The sequence below is a fragment of the Setaria viridis genome, chromosome 2, assembly GCF_005286985.2.
Source record: "Setaria viridis chromosome 2, Setaria_viridis_v4.0, whole genome shotgun sequence".
Taxonomy (NCBI): Eukaryota; Viridiplantae; Streptophyta; class Magnoliopsida; order Poales; family Poaceae; genus Setaria; species Setaria viridis.
The window spans coordinates 8,073,430-8,092,578 of NC_048264.2; the positions used below are offsets into that span (position 1 = coordinate 8,073,430).

Below are 19,149 nucleotides of genomic sequence, written 5' to 3' on the forward strand. Positions count from 1 at the left end.
GGGAGATGCTCGGCCTGAAGGTAAAACCGATAGATTTCACGGCGAAGGGGAGAAAGTGCTGTGGCTAGACTTCAATGATATATATGAAGTGTACCATCATGATGCCCTGGACGTCTCTCTGATCAGCGCTTGGGTTCTGTAAGTGTCCGTTTATCTCTACATGTAAATTTTGGCGTGCGTCACCGTACTAACTTCGTCTTCCATTTCATGTAGGATGCTAATTCAGACATGCCGCCGAGAGGCGTACCTACATATAGGCTTCATGGATCCATCTGTAGTTAACCAACAACAGATACAATTAGCGCCGGAAAAAACCTTGGTGGAAGTATACAATTTCCTAGACAAACAAACATTCAAGGATTTCATACTACTTCCATACAACTTCAAGTAAGTGTGTGTATACCGTCTACTTTCGATGTCTTTTTCCTTATCTCTACATGTTAGTTAGCTCTAATATGCATGAACATTTTACGCACGCAGCTTCCACTGGATCCTTATTATAATTGAGCCTGAAAGAAGCCATGTCACTATCTTCGATTCGTTGAGGAAAGATCCGGTGGAGTACCAAGAAGTGCAAGACATGCTAGGCTTGTAATAATTCTGGACCTTTATCTCTATGCAAAAGTTTGTTTCCTAAATTTTATCCCTGTTACACTATATCATTCATTATTCTAATCCGCAGCGTATGGAAACAATTCATAAGGACACACAAAGGTCCATTCAAAGAAAAACTTACATGGAACACAGACTTCCCGGTACGTATGAAGTCTGCACATTTATTACATTGTATAACAAGAATATTTCATAACTTATTTTTTTCTGCACTGAAGTGCTTAAGACAGGAACCCGGAAATAATCTATGTGGCTACTACATCTGTGAGCACATGCACAGTTTTATGGGACCCAAGGGACTGAAGATGACGTCGCACAACTTTAAAGTACGTAAAATAAAACTATTACTAGTTAATTATTTTCTAGCTCCTTATATGTATTTGTTCGTGTAACATTCACAAATTTCCAAATTATAGATGTTAAATATTCAACAAGGACTCTTGAAGGAAGAAAGAGTAGCGGCAATATGTGAAGGTCTCATTGGATTCCTAATGGACGAGGTGGTAGATCCAAAAGGAGAATTTTATTACGATGGACGACAACTAGACACTCCGATCAGCAACACCACGACGGGAAGATTGTAGATAGATACTTTGATTTATTTGTATATATAATACGCGCTAATTATGATCGATTTGTACTAGTTGAATTGTGTATAAGAATTGTGTATATATATAGTAATTGTATAATTACAAATCCCATTCGTTTAAATACTAGTTGATTTCGTTCTAAAAAAATTTCAACTACTAAAGGTTAACAAAAGGGCCGCGGTACTACGTACGTGATGCATGCATGAAAAATTCAGGCGCCAGGCAGTGCCATGCAGGGCGCCATTTAGTCCCGGTTGGAATCCAGCCGGGACTAAAGGGTAACCCTTTACTCCCGATTGCCAACCGGGACTAAAGGGGCACCCTTTAGTCCCGGTTGCTTTTACCAACCGGGACTAAAGGGCCTGTCCCGCGCCTGGCGTGGCAGGCCCTTTAGTCCCGGTTGGTGACACCAACCGGGACTAAAGGTGGACCTTTACTCCCGGTTAAAAGACTCGGGACTAAAGACCCCCCTTTTGTCCCGGTTGGTTTATCCCGGATGGATTTTCGGAAGATATGCACCCTACCAACCGGGACTAAAGGCCAATTCTCTACCAGTGACAACGCAAATGCTAGGAGATGTTGGAGTCTTGGAGAAGAGTATTTGTCTGAACTGACAAGAAAAAAAACATTCTTTAATTTCAAGAGAAACGTTGCTTGACTCGGCAAGCTACAACCATCTGCATGAGCTAGGGCAACACAAGTCGCCATTATTGCTGACAGCCTGACACACAAACCGACTCAGACTGGACTCCAGCATATATGGAAGCGAGAAATGTAGGCAGGGGTTCAGTTTGGCTGCCGCCTGGATTCAGGAGGTGGATGCCGCCGCCTCCTGCTGCACCCTCAGCTTGAGGAAGTCGATGGCCCGTTCGCCGGCGGCGAACGCGTCGAAGAATCTATCGGCGAAGGTATCCGCCTTGAGCTTCCTGTACATCGCCGGCCGCGCCTCGTCGACGAGCTCCTCCACGGGCTCCAGTTCCTTCTCCGGCTCCGGCAGGTAGAACATGACCAGCGACACCCTCTCCTTGTCGCTCGTCACCACGCGGTGCATCGGCGCCCTGAACACCCCGTTGCTCATGATTTCCATCTCGTCGCCGACGATGACGAGAAGGTCGTGGCCGAGGCCGGGCACGTTGACCCACTCGCGGTCCTTGAGCACCTGGAGCCCGCCAACGTCGGGGTCGAGGAGGAGCACGGTGACGACGGAGCTGTCGGTGTGGGGCTTCACCCCGTTGACGAGGTCCGGGCGCGGGCACGGCGAGTAGTAGGTGAACCGCGCGTACGTGGCGGCCCTCTCGCCGCCGAGCCTGTCGACGAAGACCTCCTCCCGGAACCCCAGCGCCCTGCCCATGGCTCCGAGCATCGGCCTCGCCACCTGCTCGCCGCTCTTGGCGGTGAACTCGTCCAGCAGCGCCCGGAGCGACGGCGGGTAGCTGGGCCAGAACTGGAGCCGCCGCTCCTCCGCCGGCTCGACCTGGAGGTAGAGCCGGTCGCACCAGTCGAGTACCTGCTCGTCGGAGTCGATGCGGTCGACGCCGTAACCCTCGGGCTGGAACCGCTCGCCGCCGTCGGCGTCGACCACGTTGGTGTGTCGTAGCTTCTCCTCCGGCGGCCGGTAGAAGAACTCCCTCGCCGCGGCGAGGAGGTCGTCGAGGAGCGCGCCCGGGATGCCGTGGCCGGACACCGCGAAGAGGCCCCAGGACTGGAGCGCCGACCGGAGCTTGGAGGCCTCCTCGACGTCGGCGGGGTCGGCCAGGCGGCGCAGGTCCACCGTGGGGAACTCAAGGTCGGTCGCCGTAACGCCGGACGTCGGGCGGTCCTCCTCCCTCAGGACGTACTTGGTGGGCGGCGCTCCGCCGAGGCAGCCGGCCGCCACCTCTTGCACCAGCTTCCTCTGAGCCTCGTGCACCATGGTGTGTGTAGGCTGACTGAATGTTACAGGAGTCGTGGGTCGTGTGGTCTAACGTACCAAAAGCTCTCCAACGTTGCCTAGTTCGATCGTGTGCTGGGATGGGCTGCTGGGTGGCTTCTTTATAGGCGAGCGAGTTCGCACTACTGCTTACATGGGACAAAGGAGCAACGTCCAAACGACATGAGCCTAGAGATTCCCCAAAACTGACAGCAATTATATGTGCTTTTACCTTAAATATATGGCTTATATAACTAATAAAAATTTAGGCTGTTTGGAATCCTGAATTATACTATGGATTTTGCCCCTCTCTCTCCAAATAATCTTCAAATAGTACTGTTAAGGAGACATTGAGATTCTTATAATCTAGATGGTTGGATTCTTATAATCTATAAAAGAATCTATCTAGGGTGTTTGGATCTCATAGAGATTTTGGAATTTTTTTTGTAGTTCATTTCTTTCTTTTATTTTAGGAACCTTTTGTAGTTCATTTCTACAATCCATATTAGATCCAAATAGGTCCTCAAAAACATATAGTTCCAAACTATGGGCTTCATTTTTTAGGCCTTGGATCGGATTTCATTTGCAAAAATCAATTACACCATAATTTGTGTACTCTTTCAGCTCTTGGATGGTAAATGTAGCAGCCATAGTACTGCCTCCTTATCAAAATATCTGTCGTTGTTGATTTTTGGTCATGATGTTTGACCATTCTTCTTATCCAAAAAGTTATGTAAGTATCATTTATTTTGTTTGTGACTTATTTTACCGTCATAAGTATTTTAACCATGACTTATCTTTGGTACATTTGCAATAAATATTTAAATAAGACGAATGATCAAACGTTGCAAGAAAAAGTTAGCATCGGTAATATTTTGGTCCGAGGGAGTAGTACAATTTTTATCAGCACACACTACCACTGGTGGAAAATCCACCTTTAGTCTCAGTTGAATAGCGCCATAGATCCCGAAAATCCAACAAGAACTAAATTTTCGAGACACCCCTTTGTCCCGAGTCATCCACCTGGGACTAAAGACCCCCTTTAGTCCAGGTTGATATTACTAACTGGGACTAAAAAATTTCCAAAAAAATAAAAAAAGCCCACCCGCGCCGGCTGCCTGCAGCCCGCCGCCGCCACATGCTGCCGCCCGCCCCTCCGCCCACCTCGGTCCGCCTTCGCCCGCGCCGGCAGTTGCTTGCCCGCCTGCGCCCGCCGGCCACTTGCCGCCACCCGCCCTCACCCGCCTCCACCCCGCTGCCGCCCGTCATCACCCGCCTCCATCCCGCCACCGCTCGCCTCTGCTCCGCCTATGCCCGCCTCCGCCCGCGCCCGTCGACCGCCCGCCCGCGTCGCGTCTGCCGGCCCACCCGCGCCCACTGCCGCTCGGCCGCCGCTTGCCCTGCCCTCACCCCGCTGCCACTCCTCACTGCCAGTGAGGGCGAGCAGAGGGGGAAGGGGAGGGGCAGCAGAGGGAGGGTGGGGTGGGAGAGGAAGGTAGGGAAGAGATGGAGGGGAGGGGGCGGCGGCGGTGCAGAGAGGAAAGAGGAGGAGAGGAGGCACCGGTGGAGGGAGAGGAGGTGCCTGCGTGAGAGGATAAGGGAGGGAGGAGGGTGGGAGGCGCCTACGTGAGAGGATAAGTGTGGAACGAGCGGCATTTTGTTCCAGTTGGTGTTTCCAACCAGGACAAAACACCCCATCGTCCCACTAGCCGTTACAGCCGAGATTAGGAGGGGCGTTTAGTCCCGGTTGGTCTTTCCAACTGGGACTAAAGCTCCCCCTTCAGTGACTTATTTTTGACTCGGGACTAAAGTACCTTTAATCTCAGGTTCATAGTCAACCGAAACAAAAGTATTTGAATAGACTAGAAGGTCAGTTCTCTATTAGTGTACCTATATGCGTTCGTTGTTCAGAAGGCACCTAATCTGGGAGTGCTCCGACCAAAGTAGTGGCAATCCAGCTGAAGCTAGAAAATGGAGCAAGGTGAATCCTAGCCATTCATTTCTCAATCCAGCAACTGTATAAGATGGTGAATGAGATGCGGATCAGCTCATTTTTAGGGCGATATCGAACAGTTTGCACGTGACGTGGACAAAAAAAAAACAGAGAGGCTGTAATTAGGGCGGCTAAGCACTCAAGTATCTTTCGACGATCGAGAGATGCCAATAGTTCTTTAATTTTAAGGTTGTATATATGAACAAGACGACAAGATCGAGCACGGTGAATGCTTGCATTGATCCACGGTTTAGATGCGTCCACCACGTAGCAAAGTCAAAAACTAAGTAATAAGGTAATATATGATATATCACTCAGGTATCTTTGGGCAAATGAGGCGATCGAGTGGGATGGCATTCTCGTTTGACGATCATATAAACAAGAGCATGGTAGACGTATTCACCAGCGCTTTGGTAAAAAAAAAATAAACATAGTCTGATGCCGTGCATGGGAGAAATCTAGATTCCAAATGTATCTTGCCAAGATCGATCCCCAGGGTACCTATCGACTTATTTATATGCTCGGACGACCTGCGCGATCAAGCACAGTGAAAATATAATGGATTATATTACTGGACCACTACAAAATACAGTACGCTAGCTTTTGGGTTCACCAGGAGCTGTTAGAGTTAGACCCAAAGATATGATAATGTTTGCCCCGGCTCCCTCGTCCTGCGGTTTATTAGTTGTTAAATTAGCAAGGTGTACCGTGCAAAAGAGCGCACTCACTTCAATTTTGCTTACATCACAATTCATTTGATTGGAAGTATAACATCTTTTTACTTTGCATCAAATGTGTTTATATATCCTGCTTGGACCCCTACATTGCTTATATGTATAAGAGAGATGATAAAACATCTCAAAAAATAATCCTACGAATTAGAGTCAATAAACGCTTTACTTCACATTTGCTTTTTAAGGCTATGACGAATTAATTCAGTATTGTGCAAGTGAAATTAATATTACCTAAAGATCGGTATTTCATCTTCTAAGATAAAATACTTGTGATGATTTGTGGCACGGAGAACTGGAGATTATATTGGAAAAGCATGTCAGGGCACATGTGTGTAGTCCGAAGATAGCAAGCACTCCATGAGCTACACACTGCTCTACTCTGTAGCCATGCCACCCCCGCGACGGTGGCATATACCGTATCGCCGCATGAGGTACATTTGAATACGCAAAAGATGTGAGAGTAATATGTAAGTCGAAATATGATCTTAATGATTCACAGTGACCTTTCTTAACCCCCCAAAAAATTGATGTCCTTATTATAATTCACTCTTGTTCTTCATGCTCTCTAGAGATTGATTTAAGCATTTAATTCTTCTTGTTCTCTCCAACCTAACTTCAGATTGACTAGAAGGTCGATGTGTTGCTCGGGCTACCCCACCACATTACTTGTGCCATGTTGTATGGTACAACTACATCAGACTATTCGTGTCAAGACCTGCATTTAGATGCCCCTAGTCTCCTTATATAATACCCTGGCCTAGATAGCCTAGATATCCTTTTACAGTAGTAATTGTTGACCCATATGGCCTAGTGGTATGGTACGGTGGTTTAATATAACCTAGATATATCCTCTTAAAGTATAGGGGAGCGAGAAACAGCTTAGAGCAACTTCAAAAAGCTGCTAATCTTACCCCTAATATTTTTTTTAGGAGAAAAGGAGAAAAAACAAACTCCAACAGTCCATCCAAACCTTCCCTAATTTTTTAGCGACGCTAAAAAACAGCCTGTCACCGCGTATATTTTAGCATTAGCGTTCCTCCCCCAATCCTGATTCCCGCACGCCCGCGCGTCCCTTCTGATCGGCCCAATACAATGACGTGACCTATTTTGAAATATTGTGGGCAATTTATTAGCGATCTACTGTGGATTGATATGTTTTTGGGGGAAATTTTTTTTAGGAGAACTCCTGATACATAGTTTTGGGGAAGAATTTTTGAAGGTACTTTTGGAGTTGCTCTTACGTGTTAAGTTCGAGTTTCTTGTGACTCCAAGCTTGTAGCTTCAATTTCATCACCGAGAACTGGAGCCACCCGTGTAAAATCCTCTCAATTCATACATCAAATTTTTGTACGGTGGGCTGTAAAACCACCACTGGCCACCTCAATCAATGGGGTCCAAAGGAGTAGGTCCGAAATTGGTCTAGAAAATGGACTAGAAAGAAGCTATGACTAGAAGGGTATGTAATGGACTTAAGCAGAGGTAGCATTTTCACTATTTCTTTGGTACATACATGTTCATCATGATGTATATCACATTTACGAGCCTGCAGAGCAAAGTTCTCTACTGAAAAACTTGGTAAGATCAGGACTTCAGCCTCCAGGGTTTGATCCCCCGCATGATCTTTTATTATAGCTGATTTGGTTTCTTAATATTCATCTTTACGTTACTCGAACTGCTTTAAAGCAATCAGAATTATGAAGAGGAACTGTTTACTTCATCTGATTACTTTTTAAATATTTCTCTTAACATATTATTTGAAAAAAAATACAACGTGAATGTGGGAGAGGAGTGATATTTCTCTTAACGTATTAAATGAAAAAAATGTGAATGCAGGCAGGTATTTTGTTTAGATGCACCTTTGTACAGCTTCAAGTCACTGATATTGTTGCTCCGAACATCAACACTCATCCATAAGAGAGACAATACGGCGTAGAGGAACTCCAAGGAAGATCAGGACCAGAATGCGCCTTCAACTCATCTGTTTTCTTGCCTTTGTCTTTCCCTCTCAATGTTGGTAAAAACATAATGTGAGATCAAAACAAGAGCTATGATGAATGCATGGTCGGCTTGCAGGAACACAGTGACTGTTGGAGTTGTTCCAAATTCACTCCAGGATAAAGGCCGACCTTCCCGACCCCAGGACTCAGGGTCGAGCGAGGCGGAGTATCACCCGGATCCAGGACTCGGGGTCGGGCGAGTCGGAGTTCCACCCGACCCCAGGACTCGGGCGAGGCGGAGTTCCATCCTCGCCCGGGACCAAGAGTCCGTACAGCTTTTACACCCTTGCTAGGGTTTCGGTACTATATATATATATACATACCCTTGCTAGGGTTTCGAGGAGATCATCAGATTCTCTTGTAAGTCGCCACAGGCGTGTAACCCTAAACTATTGAGATAGTGAGATTGTTGCTGGCTGGTGCCCGTGGTTTTTCCCCTTCACATCGACGGGGTTTTTCACGTTAAATCGTGTGTCTCCTCTGTGGTTTGATTCTTTACTTCATATTCCATACGTCGTTCATAACAAGTGGTACCAGAGCTTTTGGTTGCTGTTAGGGTTCATGACGTCATCGATGAAGTTCGATCTACCGCTGCTGAACTACGACACGCGGTTCTCGCTATGGCAAGTCAAGATGCGGGGGATTCTGGCGCAGACTCATGACTATGGTGAGGCGCTGGATGGTTTCAAAAAGAGGATCGCCGAGTGGACTCCAGAAGAGATCCGCAAGGATCAGAAGGCGCTCGCCTTAATACAGTTGCATCTTCATAATGATATTTTGCAGGAGTGTCTGAAAGAAAAAACTGCTGCAGAACTATGGCTGAAACTGGAATCGATCTGTATGTCCAAGGATCTAACCAGTAAGATGCAGATGAAGATGAAGCTGTTCACTCTGAAGATGAAGGAGGAGGATTCAGTGATGATCCACATCGCTGAATTCAAGAAGATCGTCGCCGACCTAGTATCAATGGAGGTGAAGTATGATGATGAGGACTTAGGTCTTTTACTGCTATGTTCTTTGCCAAATTCATATGCAAATTTTCGTGACACCATACTCTTGAGCCGTGATGAACTAACCCTAAAGGAAGTTTATGAGGCTCTCCAGTCAAGGGAGAAGATGAGAGGTATGGTGCAGAATGACAGGACGTCGTCCTCCAAGGGCAATGCTTTGCTTGTGAGAGGCAGAACTGAAAACAGATCCTCCAATGATGATGGAAGAAAAAACTACGAAAGGAGAGGCCGCTCAAAGTCCAAGCCGCATGGTAATAAAAAATTCTGTGTTTATTGCAAGCTAACAAATCATACTGTTGAGGATTGCAGAAAAGAACAGAATAAGGAGAAGAAGAAAAACAAGTCGGCTGGTAAGGTCTCTGTTGTTGCTGCCGTGTCCGATGAAGAGTCTGGAGATTGTCTGGTAGTATTTGCCGGTTGTGTTGCTGGTCATGATGAATGGATTCTTGATTCCGCATGTTCATTTCATATTTGCACTAACAGAAATTGGTTTAGCTCGTATAAACCTGTGCAGAAAGGGGATGTTGTGCGGATGGGAGATAATAGCCCGTGTGACATTGTGGGGATTGGATCAGTTCAGATCAAGACTGATGATGGCATGACACGCACTCTGAAAAACGTCAGGTATATACCAGGGATGTCCAGAAATCTTATCTCATTGAGCACACTTGATGCAGAAGGTTACAAATATTCCGGTTCAGAAGGTGTTCTGAAGGTATCAAAAGGTTCTCTTGTCTGCTTGAAAGGTGATCTTAATTCTGCAAAGTTATATGTCCTTAGAGGGTGTACTTTACCTGGTTCTGATTCCACTGTTGCTGCTGTTACTAATGAGGAACCTAGTAAAACTAACCTTTGGCATATGCGTCTGGGACATATGAGTCACCATGGTATGGCAGAATTGATGAAGAGAAACCTACTGGATGGCTGCACTTCGAGTAAAATGAAGTTTTGTGAGCATTGTATTTTCGGGAAACATAAAAGGGTACGTTTCAACACTTCTGTTCACACCACTAAAGGTACTCTTGATTATATTCATGCTGTTTTATGGGGTCCTTCCCGTAAGTCCTCACTTGGTGGTGCTCGTTACATGCTTACAATTATTGATGATTACTCTAGAAGTGTTTGGCCTTATTTTTTTAAATAGAAAGATGATACCTTTGCTGCTTTTAAGGACTGGAAAGTAATGATTGAAAGGCAAACTGAAAGGAAGGTGAAATTACTTCGTACTGATAATGGTGGAGAATTTTGTTCGCGTGAATTTAATGATTATTGCACATCGGAAGGCATTGTTAGGCATCACACCATACCCCATACTCCACAACAGAATGGTGTGGCCGAACACATGAACAGAACCATCATATCCAAGGCCCGTTGCATGCTGTCTAATGCCAGGATGAGCAAGCGTTTTTGGGCTAAAGCTGCTAATACTGCCTGTTACTTGATCAACAGGTCGCCTTCTATTCCACTAAATAAAAGAACTCCCATTGAGGTATGGTCTGGTACGCCTGCTGATTATTCACAGTTGAAAGTTTTTGGATGCACTGCTTATGCTCATGTTGATAATGGAAAATTAGAGCCTAGAGCTGTTAAGTGTCTTTTCCTTGGTTATAGTTCGGGTGTCAAAGGCTATAAATTGTGGAACCCGGAAACAGGAAAGACTTTTATGAGCAGGAGTGTTGTTTTCAATGAATCTGTGATGTTTACTGACAGTTTGCCCTCAGATCACGTTCCAGAAAAAGAGCTGCAGCGCATGCGCATGCAGGTGGAGCCTGTTGATAATGTTGCTGATGCGCCCAACCCCTTGGTCCTGAGGTCGGATGTTGCTGATGCGCCCGACTCCTTGGTCTCAGGGTCGGATGCACCCGACCCCTTGGTCCCGGGGTCGGCTGATGCTCATGATGATGTTCAGCAAACTCCTCCTATTTTGCAGTCAGAGGAGGATTTACCCATTGCTCAACGCAAGTCCAAAAGGACAGTTGCACCTCCTAACCGTCTTATTGAAGAGTGTAATTTGTCTTACCATGCTTTGAGTTGTGCTGAACAGGTGGAGAATGTTCATGAGCCAGCAACCTATAAGGAAGCTATTCATTGTGGTGATACTGAGAATTGGTTTTCTGCTATGCATGAGGAGATGCAATCCCTTGAGAAGAACAGTACATGGGAGCTTGTACCTTTGCCTAAGAATAAGAAGACCATCCGCTGCAAATGGATCTTCAAGAGAAAGGAGGGTTTATCTCCAAGCGAGCCTCCAAAGTATAAGGCAAGGTTAGTTGCTAAAGGTTACAGTCAAATTCCAGGTGTTGACTACAATGATGTTTTCTCTCCAGTGGTAAAACACAGTTCAATTCGCACTTTCCTTAGTATTGTTGCTTCACATAATCTTGAGCTTGAGCAGTTAGATGTGAAGACTGCGTTTCTGCATGGAGAGCTTGAGGAGGACATATACATGGACCAACCAGAAGGTTTCATAGTGCCTGGCAAGGAAAGATATGTGTGCAAGTTGAAGAGATTCTTGTATGGTTTGAAACAGTCCCCTCATCAGTGGAACAAGAGGTTTGATTCATTTATGTTATCACACAGCTTTAAAAGATCTAAGTATGATAGCTGTGTTTACATCAAGCATGTTAATGGATCACCTATATATTTGCTGATTTATGTTGATGATATGCTGATTGCCGCCAAGAGTAAGATTGAAATCAATAAGTTAAAGAAGCTTTTGAGTAGTGGTTTTGATATGAAAGATCTTGGTAGTGCTAAGAAAATTCTTGGTATGGAAATTAGTAGAGACCGAAAATCTGGTTTGCTATTTCTTAGTCAACAAAATTATATCAAGAAAGTTCTTCAGTGTTTCAACATGCAAGATGCTAAGGCTATGAGTACTCCTATTGCACCTCACTTTAAGTTGTCAGATGCTCAGTGTCCTAGTACAGATGCAGAGATTAAATACATGTCAAAGGTTCCTTATTCTAGTGCTGTTGGGTCTTTGATGTATGCCATGGTTTGCTCTCGCCCAGATTTGTCATATGCTATGAGTCTTGTTAGTAGATATATGTCTAATCCTGGCAAAGAATATTGGAGGGCAGTTCAGTGGATTTTCAGGTACCTCAGAGGCACAGCAGATTCCTGTTTAAAGTTTGGAAGAACTGATGAGGGTCTTATTGGCTATGTGGATTCTGATTATGCTGTTGATCTGGACAGGCGAAGATCACTTACAAGTTATGTATTTACTGTTGGCAGTTGTGCTGTGAGTTGGAAGGCTACTTTACAGTCGGTTGTTGCTTTGTCTACTACTGAAGCAGAATATATGGCTATTTGTGAAGTGTGCAAAGAATTAATTTGGCTGAAAGGTTTGTACGCTGAGCTTTGTGGAGTTGAATCTTGCATAAGTTTGCACTCAAAGTGCAATTTACCTCACTAAAGATCAGATGTTCCATGAAAGAACTAAGCACATAGATATCAAGTATCATTTTATGCGTGATGTGATTGAAGAAGGTAAGCTGAAGGTATGCAAGATCAGTACTCATGATAATCCTGCTGATATGATGACAAAGCCTGTTCCTGTTGCTAAGTTTGAGCTGTGCTCAAGCTTAGTTGGTTTAATTGGATAGTCCAAGAGACTATTGTTGGCACCAGTGGTTTTCTATCTTTGTTATGTTCAGGATGAAGGGTTGATTTATGATACAAGATGAATTTGTCTCAAGGTGGAGTTTGTTGGAGTTGTTCCAAATTCACTCCAGGATAAAGGCCGACCTTCCCGACCCCAGGACTCGGGGTCGGGCGAGTCGGAGTTCCACCCGACCCCAGGACTCGGGGTCGGGCGAGACGGAGTTCCACCCTCAAGGGGTCAGGCGCATCCGACCCCGGGCTCAGGGTCGGGCGAGGCGGAGTTCCATCCTCGCCCGGGACCAAGAGTCCGTACAACTTTTACACCCTTGCTAGGGTTTCGGTACTATATATATATACATACCCTTGCTAGGGTTTCGAGGAGATCATCAGATTCTCTTGTAAGTCGCCACAGGCGTGTAACCCTAAACTCTTGAGATAGTAAGATTGTTGCTGGCTGGTGCCCGTGGTTTTTCCCCTTCACATCGACGGGGTTTTCCACGTTAAATCGTGTGTCTCCTCTGTGGTTTGATTCTTTACTTCATATTCCATACGTCGTTCATAACAGTGACACCGAAGACGGGCCTTCCAGAAGATTTCATACGGTTCACCTGCAACACAAGATAAAAGTCACAAAGAGCACTTTTCATGAAGCCTGAAATTGTTCATAGTCGAACACATACTAGAAACTCTTTTAAAAAAAACACATACTAGAAATGCATGATTCAGAAGGCATGAGAAGGGAATTTGTTGATTGGCAGCGGATATACTACATATGGAAGCAATCATCTTGTCCGAGTTGCCAAGATAGAAGTAGCCGGATCTGCGGAAGTCACCCTTGGTCCTGAAATCAGCGGCTCCCCTCCTGGTGTTCCCGGCCAGGAACACGTCGAGGCCTCTAAATGGCCAGCGCCCCCCTGAAGACGCCGTCGCGGTGAAGAGCAGGTCGCCGGCGTCGTGGCTGTCGCCTCTGAACACCTGCCATGAAAGCCCGCCGAACTGATCGATCGACGGAAGTCGCGATGAATTAATCACAAGGACACGAGATTTGTTTTTTTTTCGGGAATACGCAGGAGAGTTACGTATCTTTCGATTAAGAAGAAGGTAAAAGTTTCGTATAATGCGAGCTTCCCGGGCGCACGCACACAGCTAGGAAATGTTAGTTGATTACATGTTGGAATTTACAACCGAAAGGCGCGTAAACCTAGGTACTAATACACTAGGTCGTGTGCTGTATTGCCGCTCGTAGCGGCCAACCTACAGAACAAAGGTGCTTTGCCCCTGCAGAGCACCAGTAGGCTGCCTGCTCCTGGACGTCTGTCATGAGCTGTGCTGGTTGCTTGGGGCTGCTTCTTGTGAACACTCGGTCGTTACGTTGCTTCCAAACCATCCATGAAACCGCATGTATGTAGAGTCCATCCCTTTCTTATTCGGCTTGGCGAGCCCCTTGCGCTTCTGAATTCAATCATCCACCATGCTTGTCCCCTGAATTGGCGCCTGATGAGGAATGCGCAGTAGGGAGCAGACAGCATGCTAAATTTGTTGCGTGTATGAGCAGTGTGAGAACAGGTGATCTGCTGTTTCTGCTTTCTGATCGCAAAGAGCGCACGTGGTACTGTCTTGAAGGCTGCGGCGATGGCGCCTAACTGCAGTCCAGAGTCTGTCCTTGGTGGCGAGCCACGTGAAGAAGCGAACCTTCAATGGCGCCTAGTTTTTCCAGATGAGCTTTCCGGAGGTGGCAGCACCAATGAAGAACGTCCTGTAGGTGGATTTAGATGAGAAGAGTCCAGATGGTTCCCATCTCCAGCTGACCACATCCTCCGTTCCAGGCGCCAACTGAACTTGCTGCAGTTCATGCCACATCTGGACGTATTGGTGAATTGCTTTGACTATTAGCGGTCCGACAATAAAGTGTATCCACTGTTTGTTCTGCAACACTGCCGCTACTGTCATTCTGTTCCTCATCCTTGCTCTGATCAGACTACAAAGATCTGGCGCAATGATGTAAGGTGATGAACCGGCGTTCCACCTGTCGATCCAGAATAGTGCCCAAGGTTGCCGTTGCCTAGCTGCACTTGTGTGGATGTCTGAAATGCTTGCTGGAGCATTTTATCATCAGGGTGATCTTGAGTTCTTGACTGACCATCGGATATACACGTGTCTTGCCTTTGCCTTCAGGGAGATGACGGGCACGCCGGCGGCGTCGACCAGGACGTAGTGGCGGCGGAAGCTGAAGAAGGAGACTTCTTCCATCCGCAGCACGGCCGCGCCGTTGGCGTCGTCGACGGTGCAGCGGCCGTTGTACTTCATGGCCAGCGTCAGCAGCAGCACGTGCGGCGCGCAGAACTGCAGGCCCACCACCAGCAGCGGCGCTGAAGGAGCTGCCATTAGGGTTGGCCGGCCGGACGTCGCTGATGTGTGTTTGCTGGCGTCCGAGTCTCAAATCAGCGGAGAGAGCTTGGAGAAGAAGTTGAAAGGCCGTGGATAGATTTCGTGTGTGTGAATTTAGATTACGTTCATATCTGATATACATCGGGGAGAATGATTAGGGGATTAAAATAGTTTATTTTTCCCACTTTTGATCATCATTTAGTCCTGTCCCAAATTACTACTCGTTTTTTTATTTTTTAGATATATAACTTTTGTTATTTATATAGACATAATATATTTAGGTGTATATAAAAAACTATGTACCTAGAAAAATTAAAAATAAATAGTAATTTAGGACGGAAGGAGTAGATTCATGTTCAGGTGGAGGTGCCGTTCTTTATAGCAATAATGGAACCTGCATATATTTCTTTCATCAAAGGTTTGGATTGATTGATATAAGACCCGTGTACATTGTGGCATGTATATATACTTGTGTAGTTGTGTTCATTTTAATTTATAGTCTTCTTTTTTTTCATCTTGTTATAGGTGGGATTGAGTTTGCTCGTGAAATCTTTACAAGGATGAAGGACACAATCTCACTAGAACTGTGCTTAATTTACTCTATTGCAAGCTTCTAGCCATGGTTTTTGACGACTTTGCAAACATTACAACTTTTAGGGTGTTTTGGGCTGGATACGTACCCTATCTTTTGTTTCACATGTTGTTCTTGGTTGTAAGAGCATAAAGATAGTTGAGTGCACAAACAATGTTTTTCTTACACTCACGACAAAATTCAGTTAAGATCTAAGATATGGATGGCAACCTGCTGAACATGTTTTTTTTCACCTGGACAATCCTTGGTATCAGATTGTTTTTGCACCAATTTTTTTTTTAATTTATACTTCATCTGTTCCTAAATCAATGATGATACTATTACATGGCGTGAAACTTCAGAAAATTATACTCACTAAGATTTGGATACTTCGCCTAATGTCACTATTTGAGACATGGCGTGAAACTTCAGAAAATTTGGATACCATTATACAAATGTAATAAAAAGCCATAGTATTATTTGAACATTAATACTGGTTGCAATTAATCGCTCTCACACTATGTCCATTGTAAGACAATACTCCAGAAGGGAAATATTAATTCCAACGACGGTTCTGATCGATCAGAACGCTTTCAACTGATCACAGGTCTCATTAACCTCTACGTGTTGACTCCATGAAGAATCACAACAAGGACTGCGATGAGTGCAGAGTCGACGTGAGGGAACACGTTGACACCAAAAAAGGGCCTTCCCAAAGAATTACTCATACGGTTCATCTGCAGCACAAGAGGGGGAAGTCACTTTAGCCAAGCATGTACAGACAAGCATGTGAATGGTAGATATCCCATATTATTGTAACTTGAGCTCCAGTGAGGCAGTGAACCCAATCTTCCTTTTTCACTTTATCCAATATGAGTTTACACGGCTCTATAGCAGCTTTCAGGAAATTTCTAATCTTAGAAGGAGCTTTCGAAAACAGGATAAAATATTGTTTCACATATCTTATATTATATTTACAAAATATTTTTAGTTCAAAGTTATTTAAGTATTCATCATAAGCTTAATCTTATCATAAATAATTAATATGATGTCATCAAACCCTTAAAACAACAAGGTGAAACATGTTAATGAATCATGCATTTTGTCACACTTCACACTATAGAGCATTCATATTATCACACAATACCAGAAAGTGCATTCTATATTTTCTCTACAAAGACTATATATTGGCTTAATGGTTTGATCTTAGTTTATTAGCATCGACATATAAAACGGTGCGCCATATATATCGGTGAAATTAAATTTGTGTCAAATGGGAGAAGTGAGGACCAATATCCAGAAGATGTAGAACACTTGCCGTTGCGACCATAGTGTGGCAGTCACCAAGATAGAAGTAGCAGGATCCACCGAAGTCACCCTTGATCTTGAAGTCGGCGACGTTCTGCGCCGTGTTCCCGGCCAGGAAGACGTCGAGGCCTGAGTTTGGTGTGGCCACTGGCGATGCCCTGGCGGTGAACAGCAGGTCCCCGCCATTGCCGCGGTCCCCTCTGAACACTTGCCACATGCCAGGAGCCTGACACGGAAGACACGCCGAGATCATGTCGATCATCTAGGAAGCGAAATTCAAAGGGAGTTCATGTTCATCAGGTGCAAAGCTTGAGAGTTGAGACTCTACACCTTTCTTTGCAGGGAGAGGATGGGCCGGCGGGCGGCGTCGAGGGCAGGAGCGGAAGAGCGGGACGTCGATCCGCAGCAGGACAGCGCCGGCGGGGTCGGTGACGGTGCAGCCGCCGGTGAGCTTCGTCGTCAGTCTCAGCGGCAGCACCTGCGGCGAGCAGAACTGCGAGCCCACGACCGGCGCTGGGGTCACTGCCATTGGGATCCGCCGGACGTACGTACTAGGTAGCTATAGCCTATAGTTCTTGTTCGCTAGGTGGGTCCGGGTGCGTCTTGGCGACTTGGAGTCTCTCGATCAAGATGTTGTTCTTGGGTGACACGAAGGGAACTTGAAGAAGTTGCGAAATTTGTATATAAGATTTTGGAGGATGCAATACGTTTACGACATTCTGGGGGGTGTCCTTTTCACTTTGATATTGGTGCTTGTCGATTGGCCACGACAATTTCAATTTCAAGGTTCCGGTCATATGTATAGTACATCATTGTAGGCAACCATATGTGGCTGTCGGATGGAAGAAGGGTAGAGAATCTGCATTAATTTCAACTACTCGTTCCAAATCTTGGTAATTTTAATTAGTTTTGTCCCAAATCAAACCTATCTAAATTTGACAAGTTTGTAGAAAATTAAAAGTACCAACATCTACAACAACAAATTAGTTTCATTATCAAATTCCCCCACGAATTATGTACTTATAGTGTATTTATTTGGTATTATGAAAATTGAGCAATTAACAAAGTTTGAGAGGTTTGACGTAACCAACCATTTGGAACAAAGAGAGTACATGTTAGCCTACTGAAGTAATATTTATCTTTATCAAAAAGAAATACTCCCTCCACAAAAAATATTATCACATTTAGGTTTGCCTAAAGTCAAATATTTTTAACTTTTTATTTACGTTTAGCAAGTATATTCTATTATTATGAGACAGAGTATTTGTATAGATGGTCATTACCAGTCATAGAATACGCAGTGTTTGTCAGAAACATTGTTCTTACTCAAGTCATCTGCCCTGACCAAATAGTTTGTATAGAATGATCAAACGAAAAGCAAATACAAAATTGTCGACGGTCCTGCCAGCTAGCAAAATTTTGCATGCTACTCTCGATTGGATTACACTATTTGTATTAGCAGCAGCAGCATATATAGGATGGCATGTCACATGACAGTACAAGCCTAGTTCGATCAACGGCTTGGATCGCTGTGGACCTGTTGTTATCGTCGTCTGTCTGTTTCAGCCGTGTGAATAATGTCGCTTAGCATCACAACAAGAGCCGCGATGAACATTTAGTCGACGTTCGGGAACACGGTGACGCTGAACTTCTCCTTTCCGAGCAGTACGCCTGCTGCAGAGAACTTACGGCGCACCTGCACGCAGCACCAGATGATAAACGTACTCATCGACAAAACCAAAAAAAAAACGTCAAACCATTATCATCATAAACGAGACAAATTAAAAGATTCTTGTTCTCGCCGTACCTGGGCGATTTTGGTGCTGGATTTGCCAAGATAAACGTCGCATGATCTATCGAGGTAGCTGCACTTCATCGTGAAACCGCAGGCGGCGCCCTGCCACGCCGTGTTCGGCGCCAGGAACACACCCATCTGCGTCCTCACCTGGAAGATCGGCGATCTCCTGGCCGTGAAGAGCAGGTCCCTCGCGTCCCGGCTGTCCCCTCCGAAGGCTTCCCACCTAAATGCCTGACAAATGCAATGTGCCAATGTCCGTCGTACGATTAAGTACCTGAATTAGCTGCAGGACGACCCGAGAGACTAAATTTGAGTGATGCGAGACAAGCGTGCCGTGCCTTCTTCTGGATGGAGAGGATGGGCCGGCCGGCGACGCCGGCGAGGACGAAGCGGTGGAGGAACCCGAAGAGAGGGGCGTCCACTCGCAGCACGGCGGCGCCGCTGGCGTCGGTGACGGTGCCGCCGAGCGTGAGGCTCATGGTCAGGGTCAGCGGCAGGGTGCGCGGCACGCAGAACCGTGTGTCCACCACCGCCAGCGGCGACGCCATTGGGATTGTTAGCCGAGATCGTCCGTCCGGCGATGCTCTCGGTTGATCCGGCTGGTGCTGGGAGAGGGTTTCTTCCTGGGAGATA

The 19,149-nt window shown here is 45.7% G+C and overlaps 4 protein-coding genes across 4 annotated transcripts; all 4 read right to left on the bottom strand.

Annotated features, from left to right (window-relative positions):
- Window positions 1–1,813: 1,813 nt before the first annotated feature.
- On the bottom strand, window positions 1,814–3,191 carry LOC117846225 (protein LATERAL BRANCHING OXIDOREDUCTASE 1). The gene has a single exon (XM_034727353.2). It carries the CDS (start codon window positions 3,112–3,114, stop codon window positions 2,011–2,013), a length of 1,104 nt encoding a protein of 367 aa, XP_034583244.1. The 5' UTR covers window positions 3,115–3,191; the 3' UTR covers window positions 1,814–2,010.
- Window positions 3,192–12,984: 9,793 nt separating this feature from the next.
- On the bottom strand, window positions 12,985–14,836 carry LOC117844054 (protein LURP-one-related 15). Its single transcript, XM_034724832.1, has 3 exons — window positions 14,615–14,836; window positions 13,160–13,447; window positions 12,985–13,059 (listed from the first exon to the last, which is right to left on the bottom strand). The coding sequence occupies exons 1-3, from the start codon at window positions 14,834–14,836 to the stop codon at window positions 12,985–12,987; spliced, it is 585 nt and encodes a 194-aa protein (XP_034580723.1).
- Window positions 14,837–16,030: 1,194 nt separating this feature from the next.
- On the bottom strand, window positions 16,031–17,247 carry LOC117844055 (protein LURP-one-related 15). Its single transcript, XM_034724833.1, has 3 exons — window positions 17,047–17,247; window positions 16,729–16,944; window positions 16,031–16,147 (listed from the first exon to the last, which is right to left on the bottom strand). Exons 1-3 carry the CDS (start codon window positions 17,245–17,247, stop codon window positions 16,031–16,033), a joined length of 534 nt encoding a protein of 177 aa, XP_034580724.1.
- A 1,014-nt stretch (window positions 17,248–18,261) lies between these two features.
- LOC117844056 (protein LURP-one-related 15) lies at window positions 18,262–19,064 on the bottom strand. Its single transcript, XM_034724834.2, is given in 3 exon segments — window positions 18,262–18,414; window positions 18,526–18,747; window positions 18,855–19,064. Coding segments are annotated over 3 exon segments (585 nt in total).
- Between the last annotated feature and the right edge of the window lie 85 nt (window positions 19,065–19,149).